We start from the raw sequence: 17,986 nt of genomic DNA on the forward strand, positions 1-17,986 counted from the left end.
TTTCGTAGAATGTAGAATAGGCCTATAATGTAGCGTAACAATAATGAAACTCAAATACGTAGAAGATGTTGACTTTAGAAACACTAGTGTTTCTAAAGTCAACTTCATGATGTGCGGACATGCAATTTTATTCAACTACAGTACTTTGTTTGAAAGAGTCGAGGCAACTCAATAGTTATTTACGAAGGTTAAAAATCAGAGTGGATACAACTACAATAATGTAAAAATCAATACAGATTGAATATTAGAGGATACAAAGTTAATTTTATAAAAAAGACAAAAGACTGAATACATCTGAAAGCAGCTCAGCTCAGTCAGCTAAACTGGTAGTATATACTGTGTGTGCGCTGAACCAAGGAGATCTCTTGGTCTATGATCTTATTGTATATCAGCTGGAGGACTGAAATGCAAGTTAGGATTGCGCACTCTCAGATGAGACGTTTACAGTAAGCCAATGTGCATAATGGTCCATATGCACGTTGTAGTAGGGAATTACCACCTGGTGTATGCCTACTGCCCAATCACCACCAGAAAGACCCCACTGGAAATAAGTTTTCTTCAGACTTTTGTGGGCTATCCTTGGTGGTTACACCAAATATAATCATCTCTCCATTCACTACCATTGACAATTCACATTTAATGTAGTTTTTAATCAAACCTTTCAAATAACTTATGAATTAAATTCTCCTTGGCTTAGGAGTGGACTTTATACAAGAATTTAGTGAATAGAATGCATACCACTGTTGTTTAATATGTGACATATTCCTAATTTTAAAGGAATAAGATGGCTGAGCCTTCTACATACTCTTTTCTTGGCCGAGGGAGAGGTGGTCGAGGAAGAGGACATCCTAGGGATCATAGCAGTACAAAGTATTCACAAGATTGGAGAAACTATAACGAAGGTATTATACTATCATTATAAATAATTATGATGATTAAAATCATTATTTCTTCAAAATGAAGATTCAAAAAGACTTATATATATTAAGCCTTGGAGTTTTTTTATTCATTCATTTTTAATTATTTTGTTTTAATAATTTAATTATTTATTATTGATTAAATTAATATATTTAGGCATAATTTATAAGAATTTTCATCATATAACATCATCATCATCATCATCATAATCTTCACCATCATTACCGTCATCATCAACATTGATCATTATTTTTATCTTCATGATCATCACCATTATTTTCATTTTCATCATCATCATCAACTTCACCATCATTAATATCATCATTGTCATCGATCATCATTTTGATTTTCATCATCATCATTATCATTGTCATCATTTCTTCTTCACTATCTTTACAAATCACCATTTATTTCATCACCATTTATCATCATTTTGGTCATCATTATCATAGTTGATCAAAATTAATCATTGCTGATAGTTACTGCAGGCTAGATGCCGCCTCTGGCTCTTGACTCCTCACAAACCTTTTTAGAAGCTATACTTCATGCCTTCATTATTTCTAAAAAATTATCTAAAATGTGCTTTTTAGCTCAAAGGAATGGAGGTGGAGCAACTTTGGGTGCCCGGAGCAAGAATATTGAGACTGAGAAACAACATGAACACCAACCTGCTCAGCAGTTACAGGAACATCAGGTACTTGAAGATGAATACGAAACATCATCCGATGAAGATGAAGCCAGCAACTATCAAGATATACTAAAAGCTACTTACAAAGATTATAGCATGCATCTAGGTATTGTCATTTTTGTCTGTATAAAATAAGATAAGATAAAAATTGTATTCATCCCCTTTGGGAAGTTCTTTGCTTGCATTAACAGACATTACAATATAGAAATACAATATAATACAGCTTATAGTCAATTTCTAGTTCGATAATAAAAGTATAGTATGTCTTGATCCAGTTGTATATGTATATTAAAGATATGAAAATTTAAGTCTGATATAAACTTGACTATGATTTGCTTATTTCAAAATTAATTGTTAATTATTAACGTTGAACTAAGAATTAATTGTTTAATTATCCAATTAACAGACATTTATATACTACTTATATAAAATTTGTAATAAAATTCATTTAAACTTAGTTTTTAAGTCAAACATGTAGGTAAGAATATTAATGTTTTAAAGTTCTTTCTTGTTTATCTTTATTTCAAAAAATTGATTTTTTTTTTTTTTTTTTTTTTTTCTCAATGCACTTTTTCTAGGCGATTCCAATAGCAATGAAGCAATTTCCCTACAACACCAGTTTCAGAGTGAAAAGACAGTTTGCCTAATTTGTATCGAAACTGTTAAACGAGAAGAGGAGGTAAGGAATAAAAGTGTTTAAAACCGCACACAAAAACCAAACTAGCTTAAAAGCTAGTATAACTTAAACCCTAAATGGTCTATAGTATAAGTATCGTGAGTGGATTTCCCGTACGATTAAAAATTGTAACGGTACTGGGTTTGGTCTACAGGAGTTCGTGCTTCGAACAGGTCATTCCATTCATAGAAGAAGCTTTTTGATGAACAAAGTGTACCTATTAGCAAAGGTTTGCCCAGGTCTTTCTCAATGTATTTAATTGTGTTTTGGTGCATGTGGTAATACCGTGGACAGCTGACGTCAGGGATACAATTTATAATACAGTGTAATAAAAACATGCAAGCATCGTAAATTTTCTTGAGATGCTTAGTTCCGCAAAATGTTTGCTTGCTTTACAGGAGTGTGGGAGTTTGTGCTAATTTCCATGACACTCCTGTGGGGTACTTCGGACCCCTTCACCATAATTATTATCATTAGTATTAATTTAAATACTATACAACTTCACAGATTTGGTATTGTCAGACATGTTACTGCATCCTGCACCTTCAATGTATTCAGAAGTGGGCTCAAGAGGGCTCTGTTCAAAAAAACTTTCTTTCGGAAGAGAACTTTCCGGAAGCAGAGAAACTTTGGCATTGGTAAGTAGTAACAGGTTGGGTTGTTAACATGTAAATTTCTTTCCTGAGTCGATAGATAATCAAAAACATAGTTGATTCAGAAACGAGTGGACTTGAATAGCTTCCAATCTCAGGGTGCTGTGACAGCAGGCCCGGGATTTATCAGTCTCAGCTTAGCAAATGTCTTAAGTCAAAAAAAGTTAGGATGTCCCTAAGCAAATATCTTAAGCTAATTTATCAAACCATCTTATCAAAATCTTAGCTTAAAAATCGTCTTAGATGGTTCATGCATAAAATCAACTTTTTAATTTTAAGCAATTTTTAAGTTAAATCAATATTGATAAATTTGACTTAAGCAAAAAAATGGACTTAAGATGAATTTATTTTGATTTATAGTTTGATAAATCTGACCCCAGGTTTGTAAAAGCATCTTTCCAACCTGTAAGTGGTGAGTGTGCTTGCTGTTAGATGTGAGGGATATAAAAAAAAAAAAAAAAAGCTCACCATTTGGTGGATTCTGGTAACTATTCCTTATCCTACAGTTGTCTATTTAATCTTGATCTAACCTAATTTTGTTGAAAATTAATCAAATGTTTCATTGAATTATAATTTTAAGAGATTAATGTTACACCAATTCAAGAAGTTGCCAAAGGCATCAAGTGCACAATAATCCAGATTTAAAAACTTCAGTAATGCAAAGAAAAAACATCTGAAATGCAAAAACACATCTAATTCAGACTGTTCCATTATTCTTGATTCTGCACACAATACTTACAAGTTTCCATCTAATTAAAGACCCGCCAATTAAAGGCCACTTGCAATTAATGACCAATTTTCTGTGGTCCCAAGCTAACAAATTTCTTTAATCTTTATTATTCTAATTAGAGACCAAATCTGCTAAAGACCATGGCAACCCAGGTCCCAAAGGTGGTCTTTAACTGGAGGGACACCTGTATTAATTCAAAAATAAAGAAGCCCTTTATATTGATTGGGAAATCTTTCACTTAACAAACAACTCATTTACAATATCACTCTTCCATTTTAATTTTTTACCACGGTATTCACCTTTATATACGTAACTTACTTTTGCCTGAATATCATACATTTGCCCGGTAGTATCTAAATGAGTAGTAGCATAAACACTATATACCGATGCTGACGTGTGGCACGTCAGAACATGTCGTTAATTATTAACGTATGAGAGAACAGCTTGTCTCAGTAGGCTAAAATAGTGGTAGCCACTGTAAGTGCACTGAACCGTGGAGATCTCTTAGCCTTCGATTCAATCCCCATAGCTGCTCTCTTTGTATTTCAGCTAGAGGGCTGAATTGCAAGTTACGATAGCGCACCGTCTTTCAGATGAGACGTCCACCAGAAGGAGACCCACTGGGATCACAATTTTGTAAATTATCCTTGGTGTTTACACCGAATATATTCATCTAATCTTCATCCATCATATATTTGTATATTTGTTTTACTGTGGATTACTGTATAAGTTTTTGAACTAATACTAAACAATTTGATTGAGTATTAATAACTTTATTTTTTTCACAGTCCTAACTGTCGATTTGAGTATAAGAAGTCTGAATGCCCTTCAAGGTATGTATGTCACTGCGGCAAGGAGGTTGATCCAAAGCCTGATCCCTGGCTGACTCCTCACACCTGTGGACAGACCTGTGGCAAGCCTCTGAAACCACTCTGCAACCACCAGTGTCTGTTGCTCTGCCATCCAGGTAATTCCCTTTTTGTTATCATTCTCTAGTGCACATTTCATTCCACTGTGTCTAGTATAAATATAAACATCCAGAATTGTCTCTCCTTTCATTGGCTTTATGATTGTTGACTCATTTAATTTGAAGTGTTTGCAGAGTCTTTTGTATCATACTTTTCTAGTCTAACTAACTAAAAAAAGTTAATGATCTGATTGTCAAATGAAGATTAAATCTCTTTGTTAAAATATGTTAAAATAACAGTTTCAAATATACAAACATAAACTTTATCCAACAATTAGTAAACAATAATTAACAGGGATCGAGTTTAGGGAATCATCCATTTTTTATTTCATATTCAAAAGAGTACAAAATATACCCTTTACCTTATCCTTAAAGAATACATTCAGGCCTTGAATTTGGGTTTTTTAGGGGCTAGGCCACTTTTTCCATGAATTAACAGCACAATATATATAAAAAGGGCATCAAGGTCAGTGTCAGGGCCAGATTAATTTAGGGGCTTTTGGAGCACCAGCCCCAATCCTACAGGTCCCAGTGGGGATAAATAGACCGTCAAACCCCAGGAAAACTCACCGAAAACCTGGCTTTATGTTTTAGCCACAGAGTATTAAATCCCACTTGCAATTACAGCCCAATGGACCACAGCCCTTTGATCCAGCCCTGGCCAGTGTATCACAAAATAACACTTAATGTACCTGTATATACTGCATTTTTAGGGCACCAAGGCCTCAACAGAGGTAATTTTTCTAGAGCAGGCAAGCCAATTGGGAGGGCACAGGAAGCACAGGTCTTGGTACATTAAAGAATGATGATTGCTTTCATATTGAGGACATCATTTTGTTAATTTTCAGAAAGAGGATACACACTGGTTACCCTTTCCCTATACTATATATTTTGTACTCTTAATACGAAAATGATTGAAAAAATAGATGTTTTCCTGCCCTTAACATATATCAATAATGAATTTTTGGTTTTTTTTCTTGTTCAGGTGCCTGCCCTCCATGTCCAAAAACCATCTGTACGTCGTGCTTCTGTGGCCGAGAAGCACCGACCCTGAAACGTTGCTCTGCAAGTCAGTGGTCCTGTCAGAAGCCCTGTGCTGCTAAGCTGGAATGCGGCCACAAATGCGATACACCTTGTCATGCAGGTTGGTATTTATTATAGCAATGGAATTTTATTTTTACTGTTAAGCGCATTGAGGCTTTAGCATAATGCGCTATATAAGCCAAAATTATTATTATTATTATTGTTTTATCCAGCAGCCGTCAAAGCAATTAATAACACATGAGTAGTTTAAGATTTTTATTTAGATACAATACTCGGATATATTTTATATTTACTTGGTTTTTTTTTATTAATGATTACTATTATTATGTGCTGAACACTTAGCCAAATCAATTTCATTGTATTTTATTTATACTTTGACAGTAAAGTTTCTGAACTGAACTGAAAAGAAACAAGATCTTTTTATACTGTGTTTATTAAATTAATGGCCTGTCAATGACTTAAATAGATTTATAAATTTATCGCTCGCCTTCTATGGGCATGATGTTGTCAGTACACCCAAATATGGGTGTATCACTTATTTGTCACAAAATTTTATAGTGTGGCCAGAGTTTAAGGGTTCTCTCTGTTGCTTTTTTTACCTTGCACACTCGTAATATTATTCAATAAAATTGTCTTAATAGACGTAAGTACTGTATGGTTTTGTTTTATGGAGAAGTAAATTGTTTTAGCCTGAATATTCTTGAAAATATTTTTTTTTTAAATATGATCTGGATGTTTTATTGTGTAAGTTCTTCTGTAATAATTTCAGTATTGAACAAAAATTTTTTTGAATGTGCATTTATAGTATAAAATTGTATTTATTTGCTGTGTATACGCTGTCTTTTATTTTGAATTGTATATATTGTTTTAAAGAGATCTCTACATGTTTATTTTCTTCCAAAACTTGGTGGACCACCTGTCCCATAAAAGATTGTGATGTATTATCTTGCAATATGTTGATTTTTTGTCAGGCATTCATTTACTATTACTTTTAGCATTCTTATTAATATAGTTGAACTTGCATTAAAGTCGATTCCAAAATGGCATTGAAAAATGGTTTGACTTGGATAAAATTCGACTTACAGATGATTAATTAAGTGAAAATACGACAATTTGGCCTGTAAAATAAGATCAACTTAGAAATTATTCGAGTTCAAAGTCGACTTAGGAAAGTTTAACTGTATATCCACCGCTGGTATTCCAGGAGATTGCCCACCCTGTCCAAAGATGAGTCAGCGTTCATGCCTTTGTGGTAGGTTAGCTACACTGAGGTCATGCGAGTCCCTGGTGTGGCAGTGCAACTGTGTTTGCGGGAAAGTGCTCTCCTGTGGAAACCACACGTGTGAGGAGGTATGCCACGAGGGAAAGTGCAAAGGTTGCCCAAGAGCCGAAAATAGGTCATGCCCATGTGGAAAAACAAGTAAGATTTCTTATGTATTTTGTCTATGCATTCTTTATTCATCCACATTTACAGTAATAATGAAATAAGAAAAAAGATGAAATAAATTAGACAAACAACAAATTTTACAATATTACTTAAAAGGGATCTAGAAAGATGTTTTTTTTTTCTTTTTTTCTAGAGGGGATTTTTAATATGTCACTAGTAATAGAATCAACTTTAAATCGTTCTTTTTTTTTTTTGGAAAAGTCAATTTGAAATAGGAACACATCAGCAGACAAAGTTTGATCAAACATTGTTTTATCTGACAGACTATCGTATCTAAGGAACTGACAAAGTTGCATGATTATTCAAATCTATTATATCTTTTTTGAAGAATATCAACTACCCTGCACTGAAGATGTGCCCACCTGTGGTGACACCTGCAACAAGCTTCTGGAATGTGGTCTTCATCAGTGCACTAACAGATGTCATACTGGACCATGTGAAAATGTAAGTAATTAGGGAGCTTCCGATTTGCATGTCGATGCGACAGTAGAACGAAATCACTCATGCATGACCGTACTACCGGGCGTCCTATGTTCTCTGCATACATAGATTTGGCCAATTTGCGTCCTAGAATCCATGCAACGAGGAGAACTTAATGTTCTCGCATACGCAGAAGACTTTTAGTGAATGTCATTACGCTCTGCATCTTACCATCGTCATCCAATCGAAAGCTTCCTATTAATAGAGTGATAAATACTATAAGGCGAGAAGAAGAAGAACAGCTGCTTAGGTCCATTGGCTACAATGGTGGTAGCTACTGTGTGCGCTGAACCATGGAGACCCATTCAGATCTTTGGATACTAGTTGAATTCCATCCTCTCTAAGTGAGTTTCGGCTGGAGAGCTGAAATAATTTACGAAAGCTCTCAATTTTTCAGATGGTACATTAAGCTGTTGGTCATTCGTTAAATGTGGACCAGGTGTGTGTAGGGCCTCACTCTTTGGAAAATAGGGTATAGTCTCCCATTGTTCTATTCACCGCAGATATACAGATACATATTTCTTTATTATCCAAAATAAACTGGAAATCACCACCAGAAGGACCCCACTAAAAAAAAAGTCTTTGGAATCGTCTTTGGTGTGATTCACACCAAAATACTCTACTTTCTACTCTTAATAAAATATTTGATTATAATAATTGGAATAAATATTTTTATGATAAAAATAGTAACTATATTATCAATGTAATAGTATTATGTAATTATTATGTTGAAGTCAATCTGTATATTAGTACCAAACAAATATTCCCAATACACCAAACTACACACAGATGATGGTGAAACTGTAGTTCTAATTAAATAATATTTTTGAAGTAAACAATTATTATTAAATGTTCAGTACATAATTTAAAAATGTTTTTAAACATGTTTTGCCAGAAAAATATCATTATTGATAATAATAATATTAATAATAATAATAATAATAATAATAATAATAATAATAATAATAATAATAATATCTGATTAAAAGCATTTTTTTTTTTTTTTTTTTAGTCCTTTCATACTGTAGTTACAGCTAAGTTCAACGCACAATTACCATGAATTACATAAACAATCTTTGCCCTCAACCTATAAAATTTACTCAAGGTATATAAAACTAAAAATCCACTGGCCTTGACAGGGTGAGGTTCTATTAGTGCAATCGATTAAAACTGTCTGGTACTGTCACCAGTACCATTCTAGTCCTAGTGCAAGTCTTAGTTTTGTTAACTTGTTTTTGATTTGATTTGATTTCATTTTTTGCATTATAATTTTAACATCAGTCCTCATTATATCAATGAGTAAAATTCTTTATGTTCTGCTTCATAAACACACATAGTAAGTCTAGATATTGTTTATTATTTTTTGGTAGATTTTTCTTTTTCTTTGAAGCTCAGAGAATATGTGAGGTCTCTCCACAAAATGAGTTTCATGGATAGAAATTCAAACATTGAGTTTATATTATATTTTGGGTTATCACATTATAAGCTTTAATTTGATTTTTGAATGGCTTCCCTAGGATAAATAGATCCAGAGATGTGAGCATTTAAAATTTAGGTGTATGAGAATCCAGGTTTTGAAAAAATCAGCCTCAAAGATAAATTAACCAGTACAAATAATAGAACTAGAATTATAGAATATGTGCAGAGAACACTGTTTTATTAAGAAGATTCTCTTAAAAGTATACAAACATGAAATATAGGTATCGAGTTATTCAAAAACATTGAAATCAAAATTTTGTAAAAATGTTGACTTTGACCTATTTAGGCGAATATCTCAATACAATTTCACCAACGATGCGTCTCATTTCGTGGTGAGACCTCACATATAGAATGTGCATATTCATGCAAAAATATAAAGTTTTGATTTGCTGGTTTTTTATAAATTAATGTTTCATGACTACAGGACTATGTTATCCATGTCGTGAATTGTCTAAAATTCAATGCAACTGTGGCAAAACTGTCCAGAAGGTTCGTTGTGGCATGGAGCGCGTCACAAAACCACCACGCTGCAAGCAGTCTTGCAGGTAAGTGCGTCAACATGCTAATAGATCATATGACCGTAAATGATGTCTTTACTTTCCTATTCAGAAGGTTGCTCCAGGTATGACACATGGTAGTCACTGTGAAGGTGTTCAGTGTAATTAAAAGTGATGACATCGCCATTGACTTATAATTATTATTTTTGCTATTACTGCTACTACATATCATTGTTTATAATAATATATTTATATGGTATCTATAAAAATATGCAATTATGATTCAACTAGCTTCAGTACATAGATCTAAAACTGCATTTGCTCTACCACTAAATTCAAACAGTGTAAAACAATAAAAATCATAATTTTACTGACAATTCTAGAAATACTATTTGGTGATAAGCAAAAAGGTGTGACTGCCCAAGCAGGATAAGAAATACTTACACAATCTTGAATAATTAATAAGTACAAAAAAACACACAATACTAACTAAAGAACAGGATACCTTATCTTCTTAAAATGTTAAAACTTCTATTACTTTGTAGCTGTTTTATTATTTTTATTGTTGTTATTATTAATTTATGAATTTAGCACTCCGCCATCCTGTCATCATATCAGACGTGAGCCCCATCATTGTCACTTTGGACAATGTCCACCATGTAGACAGCTATGTGACAAGCCACTGTCAGGGTGCAGTCACCGTTGTCCTAAGGGTTGTCACGATGATGTCACTGTCAAGCATGTTGAGCAAAAGGTGAGGCAGTATTCTATATGAATTCATTAAAACCTTTGTAGCTAAGATGCTTCCTTTTTATTTATTCTTAACTTTTAGGCACAAAGTACAGTGATATGCCAATCAGCAGATGTAATCTTTTTTCTAAGTTTCATTCCCTTTACAAGACAAATATACACACAAGATGTTCTACGTAAACTAATTCTTATACAGTATATGTTGCAATCCCTTCACAAGACTTACACAAGATCTACCTCATTACAAATCTTAGCGAGTGGATTCATTTTGGTGAGAAAGAGGTTCTGTTACCATGACAGGAATTGAATCCAGGATTTGAAGGCCAGCATCATAACCACCAAGTTATTTAACTCCGACCACTCCATTGTAATCCCAAAGAGGTGAATGATTTTAAATACCTTGGGTCATACGTTGCTGACAGTAGGAAGGCTGTTATATCTCGTAAGGCACAATCTTGGATCGCCTGCAACAAACTGCACTCCATCTGGCAGTCGAACATTACAAGGAAAATTAGGCTTGCTTTCTTCAGAGCATTCATAGAGGCCATTCAAACATCAAACCATAAACATCAAACCAAAGCAGAGATCTACCATGGCATCTTCCAATCTCAACCATCCTTGCTCAATATCGAGCAAGATTTGCTGGACACTATCGCGCAAAGGCTCAATTCATCAACTAATGACCTTCCAATTCTAATGGCCAATAAGGATTTCTGGCGACGCATTGTAAACTCTTTCCTCGGATGAGTTTGCGGGACTGACTGACTAATCCCAAGGCCTGGGTTCAACTCCTGTGACGACAGGGCCTTTTTCTCATGACTAAACACAACTGAACTCTCTAAGCCTCAGAAAGGAAATTAAGGTGCATTTACACCAAATCCAAATTTTCGGATCGGAAAGCCTACCTAACCCATCAAAAAAATTGTATCAGTGCTTAAGAATAGGGACGCTGGCAAATGTTATCCGAATTTCAGTTCAAATCTGATAAGAATGCAGCTTAAATTTATAAAACATCCCTACCAAAAAGGTACTTTCTGAAACCTGCAATTTTCTGATTACATGACAATTTGTACAATAGACTTCTTCAAGAAACTTTGACATAATAATATTATTATTATTATTATTATTATTATTATTATTATTATTATTATTATTATTATTATTATTATTATTATAATATTATTAGTGCATGTCGCACCTAAACTTTAAAATCAAATACAAATACCTGTACGAGTCTATTTATTAGTTTGCACTCTTGATGTCATTTTTTTTTTTTTTCTGATGTCTTACAAGCAAAAAGAAATTAAATTTGAAAAATATAATTGAATGTTACCAAATCATGCTGTTTATTTTATGTTGTAGCCACGACCTGCCGGGCCTTGGGAGAAGCAACCAGAAGTCCAGTACAGGCAGGTGGCCTTACCCTGTCCACCGTGTCTACAGCCAGTACCAGTAGATTGTTTTGGCAAACATGAGGTAGGCAATTCCTTCGTATAATAAATGTTTCACCATGCTTTCTCAGATATCGAACACCATACAGGCATAGCTGTAGGCATACAAATCATCTGGAGAAAAATTGTTTCTTGTCATAGACCTAATAAAAGCAGCCTGTTAAATGTTAACAATACACTTGCACACATTTTTCTAACATAAACAATCTTTTAATTATGTTAATACATAGCTCTTACTAGAATATACTATTAACTACAGGTAAACAAGATATTTGCTATTAGACTGTAAACGGGTTTGTGAACTCTGACCTGTATAGGTGTTTTTTTCTTTGACAGGATATGTGCTATATATGACAAAGTTTGGCCAGAATTGGTGGTTGATTTTGTTAAGGATGAGGGCATGATTTCTTAGCTTGGTATAGAGGGCATATGATTGCGCTTTCTTTGTCTTCCTTTTTGTAGACAGTTTCTTATGACATTTCTTGCTGATATATTTTCTATATTTTTTATTAGACTCATCCTCTACCATGTTCACAAGCAAGAAGCTTTTCTTGCCAGAGGACGTGTGGTAGGCTACTACTGTGCGGTAATCACCGTTGTCAGCTAGAATGTCATGTGGTCACAGGAGCGACGAGTGATGAAATGGTAAAAGAACTAAGATAATTATATCACAAACAAGTTATAAAGCTAAATAATTGACAATCCCAAAGCACTCACTAAAACAGGTTTTCTGATTTTTTCAAGTCAAAAATCGAAAAATATTGCAACACACTTTTATCCAGCTCTCCTCAAACTTTAATATCTGCGTTCGAGTCTTGAACAAGTGACTTTTCTCATTTTGTTGCTGTCTCAGAAGAGGAAGTTCTTGAGGTTATTAAGTCATCTTCAATTACCTCATGTTCACTTGACACACTCCCATTAAAATTGTTCAAGGCTTGCCTTCCTGTTCTCAAACCAATTATAACTGAAGTTGTCAACACTTCTTTGAGTTCACATTTATTTCCATCTTCCCTTAAGCATGCCTGCATTACACCCTTGTTAAAAAACCATCATTGAATGCTGAAGAAAGAAGCAGGGTTTAAATAATATACAGTGTTAAAATGAATAAATAACATGTTGAATCCACAAGCATTTCTTTATAAATGTTTATTTACGATGACGTAGGACCTATGAAAGGTCTACCGACCTATGGGTATACTGTACGTGAAATAGGTATTAACATGGAAACGGGCATGGAAAGCGGCACGCCAGTAGAAGTGCCGCTCTTGAATATGCGCCGCACTGAAGCATCCAATAATTTTATAAATGCCACAGCACTTGTACTAGCATTTACGGTAGTACATCCTTATGGTTGTAGTTATATGTTCATTTTAGAGTGTTCTTTTACATATTATCACCTTATGATGTCAAGCAATATGAAAATTAATATATTTGTTATTATTTTATTAATTATTCTATCAATTATTTCTATTATTATTATTATTATTATTATTATTAACGTTGATGTTAATGTTTTTGCCATTGTTATTATTAATGATTAATGGTGTTATATAGAAAACAAATTATTTTATTAATTTTTTTGCAATCCAGTGTAAACCATAAAATGAATAACAAAAGTAAAATTGTAACTATATAAGTTTTTCTATAATCCTGTTCAACCTTTAGAGGGTCATACTAACATAAGTTCCTAAACAAAAAAATTAAAATAAAAAACTAGAAATTATTTAAATGAAAATGTATGACAATGTTCTTTTGAAGAATGTGCTGCTTCCATTGTGTATGTTTTTAAAATTTTAGTTTTTTGTGATTTTGTGTAAATTCATTTTACTTATTATTGTTTTTTTTTGTATACCACATCTAATTTTAAGGTATAGCTTAATTTCCTGTAAATTTTGGTTAAAGTTAATAACTTATCAATACACATCTTGGACTAAATTTCAGGCTGGATCAGAGTGTATGCCTTGTGAAGAGAAATGCAGCAAGCCACGTCCACAAGACTGCCCTCACAAGTGTCAGCTGCCTTGTCACTCAACACAGTGTCCAACTTGCGAGAAGAGTAACAAGATGCGTTGTCACTGTCGTAACATGTTACTCTATGTTAAATGCAGGTATGAACTTGGGTTTTCTGTGGCTTAGCTTAGCTTTCATTCAGAAGGCTGAAGAAGTAGTTTGGTGCAGTAGGAACGGTTTGGTTTCCCAACCTCGAGGTCGGGGTTTTAATTCCTCACTAAGCTTTTCACTTGTGTCCTTGGGCAAGGCACTTTATCTGCATTGCTTCTCTCCACCCAGGAGAGGGTTAAATGCCAAAATGCACTGATGTAGCTGCTGTAACATTATGGAATATTCCCCCAGGGAGCTTGAGTTTGTGTTCCATAGACGTTTAATCCAATGACCGGGGGTAATAATGTGAAACTCTTAGAAGCCTTGTTGGCGTTAAAACGCTATAATGCAAGTTTAAAATATTCTTATCATATTATCATTATTATTGTTATCAAGCTCCTTTTGCATGTGTATTACATTGTTGTGCTTTGTTTTGTGAATAATGTTGTTTCTTTCAGCTTATCTTTGTTAGTTTGTCACAGTTCAGTTCAATACTGCAATATAAAATTTTGTTGTTTTTATTATATATCAGAATGAAATTATTGGTTTAATATAGGGAGAAATATTCAGCATTAAAAACAGGATCTCAACCAAAGCCTGATGTAGAGATTTGGTTGAAGAGCTTCAATTTTGTCAAAGTTAAAAGCGCGAGACTCCAGCGAAATGCGTTAGACTAGCCAGGTCTTTGTTACTGAAATGCATTATATTAACTTGAGAAGTCTGCTAAAGCATCCAAAAAACTATATACCCCAACAGTGGCTGTCTGGGGAAAGCAACAAAAAAAATGTTTTTCTCTTTTTTTTTTCTGAAAATGTCTGTGAATGCCTTTGACATGGCTGTAAAGCATGAATCATCATTACCTCACATATTTTTTCTCATTATCACATTGTTTCTCTTGCTCATATTTTTGTTAGTGAATGGACAAAGGCATCTGCGTCAGAAAGAGATGAAAAGCAGTCCTGTAAAGGCCCATGCCCGCAGATGATGAGCTGTGATCACCTCTGTAGTAAGCAGTGCCATTCAGGGGACTGTGCACTCCCATCAGAATGTACCGGCAAGAAGGCCATCAAGTGTCCATGCAAGAGACGCAAAAAGGTAATAACACATATTTTGGAGAGAATAGAGTTCATTTGCTGTGTATATCTTGGGCAACACCTTCCTGCTTTCAAAAATTAAACTCAAAAAGTCGAATGGCGAGTTCAATTCCAAGCGGTTAAGACAAGGGTGCTACAACCGACAGCCATAATACCAGCACTAGTTCGAATGGCACGCTCGCCTATGGTTCTGGAAGTTTCATAATGATGGATAGTCGTAATATTCATAATGATAGCAAAAAATATGTACAGTATCCATATTAGTAAAAAACTTAAGGGCTAGAAATATAAAACAAGCATGGTGGCACTTTAAAAAAAGGTTATATTTAGCATATTGACAAATCCTAGCTTTAAATTGCACTCTGTGTCAGGTTCATCAAGTACAGTTGGAAAAATGTTAAAATTGTGGAAAATAAATTAATAAAAGTTCTCACAAAATATGCTAAAAATTGATTTACTCAATGTTTTGACTGTCAAAAAGTCCCTATCTTTGACATAATGACCGGCTGTTAGACTGCCAGTAAATTATATCTGTGCCCCTATTCTTGTTGAGATTCAAGTTGTAGCGTATGTAAATTGTAAAGGTTGACCATAAGCATACTTGCCTTTTATGTATATAATAATAAAAAATAGTTTATACATGCTAAACATATTTATCTTCATTTTTTTCTACAAAATGTTGTTTTATGATTTGACAATTCCAGCATATTTTTTTCCAGAATTTCCCCTGTCCGCTTGTGCAATCAAATGAAGCCAAATTAGAGTGTGATGATAACTGCAAGCAATTGATAGAAAAACAGAAGAAATTGAAAGAAGAGGAAGAATTAAGGAATGAACTAGAGCTGAAAAAACAACAGATGGTAATTAATATTTATTATATAATTTGCATTCCAATATAGATATAGTTTCCTTAATAGCATGAACGTCAACGACAATGGTTGTAATTGCAGTATTAGCAATACCATAAATGCTCGAAAAAAAATTTTGAAGCGTCGCGGCGCTTATTCAAGCATTTACGGTAATATTATAAATAGCAATACCAATATCTTCAATATTATTATTGATATCGATCAATCATGAAATTTATATAGCGCCAAATTCCATCAAAAATGTTCAAAAGGCACTCAAACAGCAAACTCTATACAATACAGTATCATCTCCCAATTACAAACCTCCCATATACAACTCTCAATTTTACAAACAAGATGGTTAGTGGGTATGATGCCATTCTGAACATTCACAAATCTTTATTTAATTCCAGCGAGATGAAGAGGAATTTAAACGAGTGATGAATAAAGGCAAGAAGCATAGACGAAGGAAGAACGAGGAAATTGAATATAAACCGTGGTGGAGGAGTCAATATGTTACAATCGGAGCTGTCCTCCTCTTGGCCTTGATTTTCGGTTTTTATCTCATGAATATGTAAATTTAATTGTAAAGTGATGGTTGTGGCAGTTCACTCCATAGCACACAATGTAATACTTGAATGCTATATTTTTATAGCACATATTGCAATAAAGTGCCTATGTGTGCTTTACATTGTTGCACACCCCTACTTCTCCGTTAGTGGTGGCCCATGTTTTAGTCAGTCGCGGAGACTGATGTACCTTTTTCGTGTGTTTGCCTTTTTTCGAATATATTATAATTATAATTGAGATAATTAACACTGATTATATACATTACAGTATTATACTGCATCCATTTAAATATTCACCTGAATGCTCAAAAATACTAATAAATTGTTAAAGTTATCAGTAAAGAATAAAACAACAATACAGCGCAGAATCGCATGGCCGGACGCACTCCTAGTGAAAAAGTTTTCCTCCATTAGTGGAAAAGGAAGGGCGCCTTTTGCGTCTGGATATACTTAGGAACAGAAGGGCGCCCTGTACGTTGGGCACGAAGTATAGGAAACTTGCATGGTTAAAAAGAAGTGCGCCGCCTACGTTGGGCACGACTTCCGCCTCATTTTTACAATGCGAGAGCTCTATCTTGTATTTCTAGTATCTTCGATACACAGTCACTGCCACAAGTGAACCAGCTATTAGCAGCTGAATTGAATTTGCAATGCTAGTATCCAAACTACAAACTACTTTAGAATAGAAGAGTATTCAATATCATAGTTATTCCGAAGATCAAGGTGTCTATTATTCAAGAAGGTACTCAATAATTTTAACCTTTTTAAATTATACAGTATATTATATTATGCGTTATGACTTTATGATCTCAATCAATATAATGAACAGTAATCAAATATATTTTCGTTATGGGTTGAATAAGAATTGTTCTGTGATTTAACAGTTAAAAACTGTGGCATAGCTATACAAATCTGTATATTTTAGTTGATGATGTATTTAGAGTAAAAAAAAAAACTTTCATTTTGTACATCTTTGCAAAAATGTAAACATTCTAGTCCTTTAAATTAAAGGTTTCAATGAAGAAATAACACTATAAATTTTTCTGTATGTCATAACTGAAATTGAGTGTTAAGTATATATTATTAGTCCTGCATTTTATTATGATAAGGCCTAAAAAAATTTTTTGTTTGCCCTTTAATGCTGAAAATTGTATAGGGGTGGGGAGGGGGGTGGCAGGCGCAAATTTTTTTTTTCCTCCTATCACTAAAGTTAACACATTAAATCGCAATGCTTGCAATTAAGCCTGTCTCACTATTTGTTTTTCAAAGGGTATTCATCAGACTGAATAAAAATAACCCATAATCAATATTTTGTAATGAATTTAGGCATGGGGATACCTTATATCAGACACAAAATTTACACAACATTCAAGTGCAAAATGTAGAAAAATAAAGATCCCTTTCTTAAATTTGTTGACCAAAAATCTTATATGTATTTTATTGTTAGGTTTGGTTTCCATCTAATTGCTACATAGCGTAGGTGTTATGAACGCAAACGAATGACCAATCAGCATTTCTGAAACCGATCTGGGATAGCCTGTAGCTATTTTATGAAAACCAGCTACACATGCATATTACACATCATGTCCATTTGT

The 17,986-nt window shown here is 33.8% G+C and overlaps 1 protein-coding gene across 1 annotated transcript in view; it reads left to right on the forward strand.

Moving 5' to 3' along the window:
• LOC117118038 (NF-X1-type zinc finger protein NFXL1-like) overlaps positions 1-16,699 on the forward strand; it is a 19,301-nt gene extending 2,602 nt beyond the window's left edge. The window contains exons 2-17 of the mRNA XM_033262522.1: positions 778-902; positions 1,509-1,712; positions 2,185-2,285; positions 2,790-2,920; positions 4,454-4,632; positions 5,618-5,776; positions 6,881-7,096; positions 7,452-7,574; positions 9,492-9,627; positions 10,171-10,333; positions 11,692-11,805; positions 12,294-12,425; positions 13,722-13,888; positions 14,795-14,975; positions 15,694-15,834; positions 16,236-16,699. Coding sequence (XP_033118413.1) covers positions 785-902; positions 1,509-1,712; positions 2,185-2,285; positions 2,790-2,920; positions 4,454-4,632; positions 5,618-5,776; positions 6,881-7,096; positions 7,452-7,574; positions 9,492-9,627; positions 10,171-10,333; positions 11,692-11,805; positions 12,294-12,425; positions 13,722-13,888; positions 14,795-14,975; positions 15,694-15,834; positions 16,236-16,400 — 2,430 coding nt within the window. The 5' untranslated portion in view covers positions 778-784 and the 3' untranslated portion in view covers positions 16,401-16,699. The remainder of the gene's footprint in view (positions 1-777; positions 903-1,508; positions 1,713-2,184; positions 2,286-2,789; positions 2,921-4,453; positions 4,633-5,617; positions 5,777-6,880; positions 7,097-7,451; positions 7,575-9,491; positions 9,628-10,170; positions 10,334-11,691; positions 11,806-12,293; positions 12,426-13,721; positions 13,889-14,794; positions 14,976-15,693; positions 15,835-16,235) is intronic.
• The last annotated feature ends 1,287 nt before the right edge of the window (positions 16,700-17,986 follow it).

This window comes from Anneissia japonica, unplaced genomic scaffold, assembly GCF_011630105.1.
Source record: "Anneissia japonica isolate Jap-2015-1 unplaced genomic scaffold, ASM1163010v1 scaffold287844_len763494_cov143, whole genome shotgun sequence".
Taxonomy (NCBI): Eukaryota; Metazoa; Echinodermata; class Crinoidea; order Comatulida; family Comatulidae; genus Anneissia; species Anneissia japonica.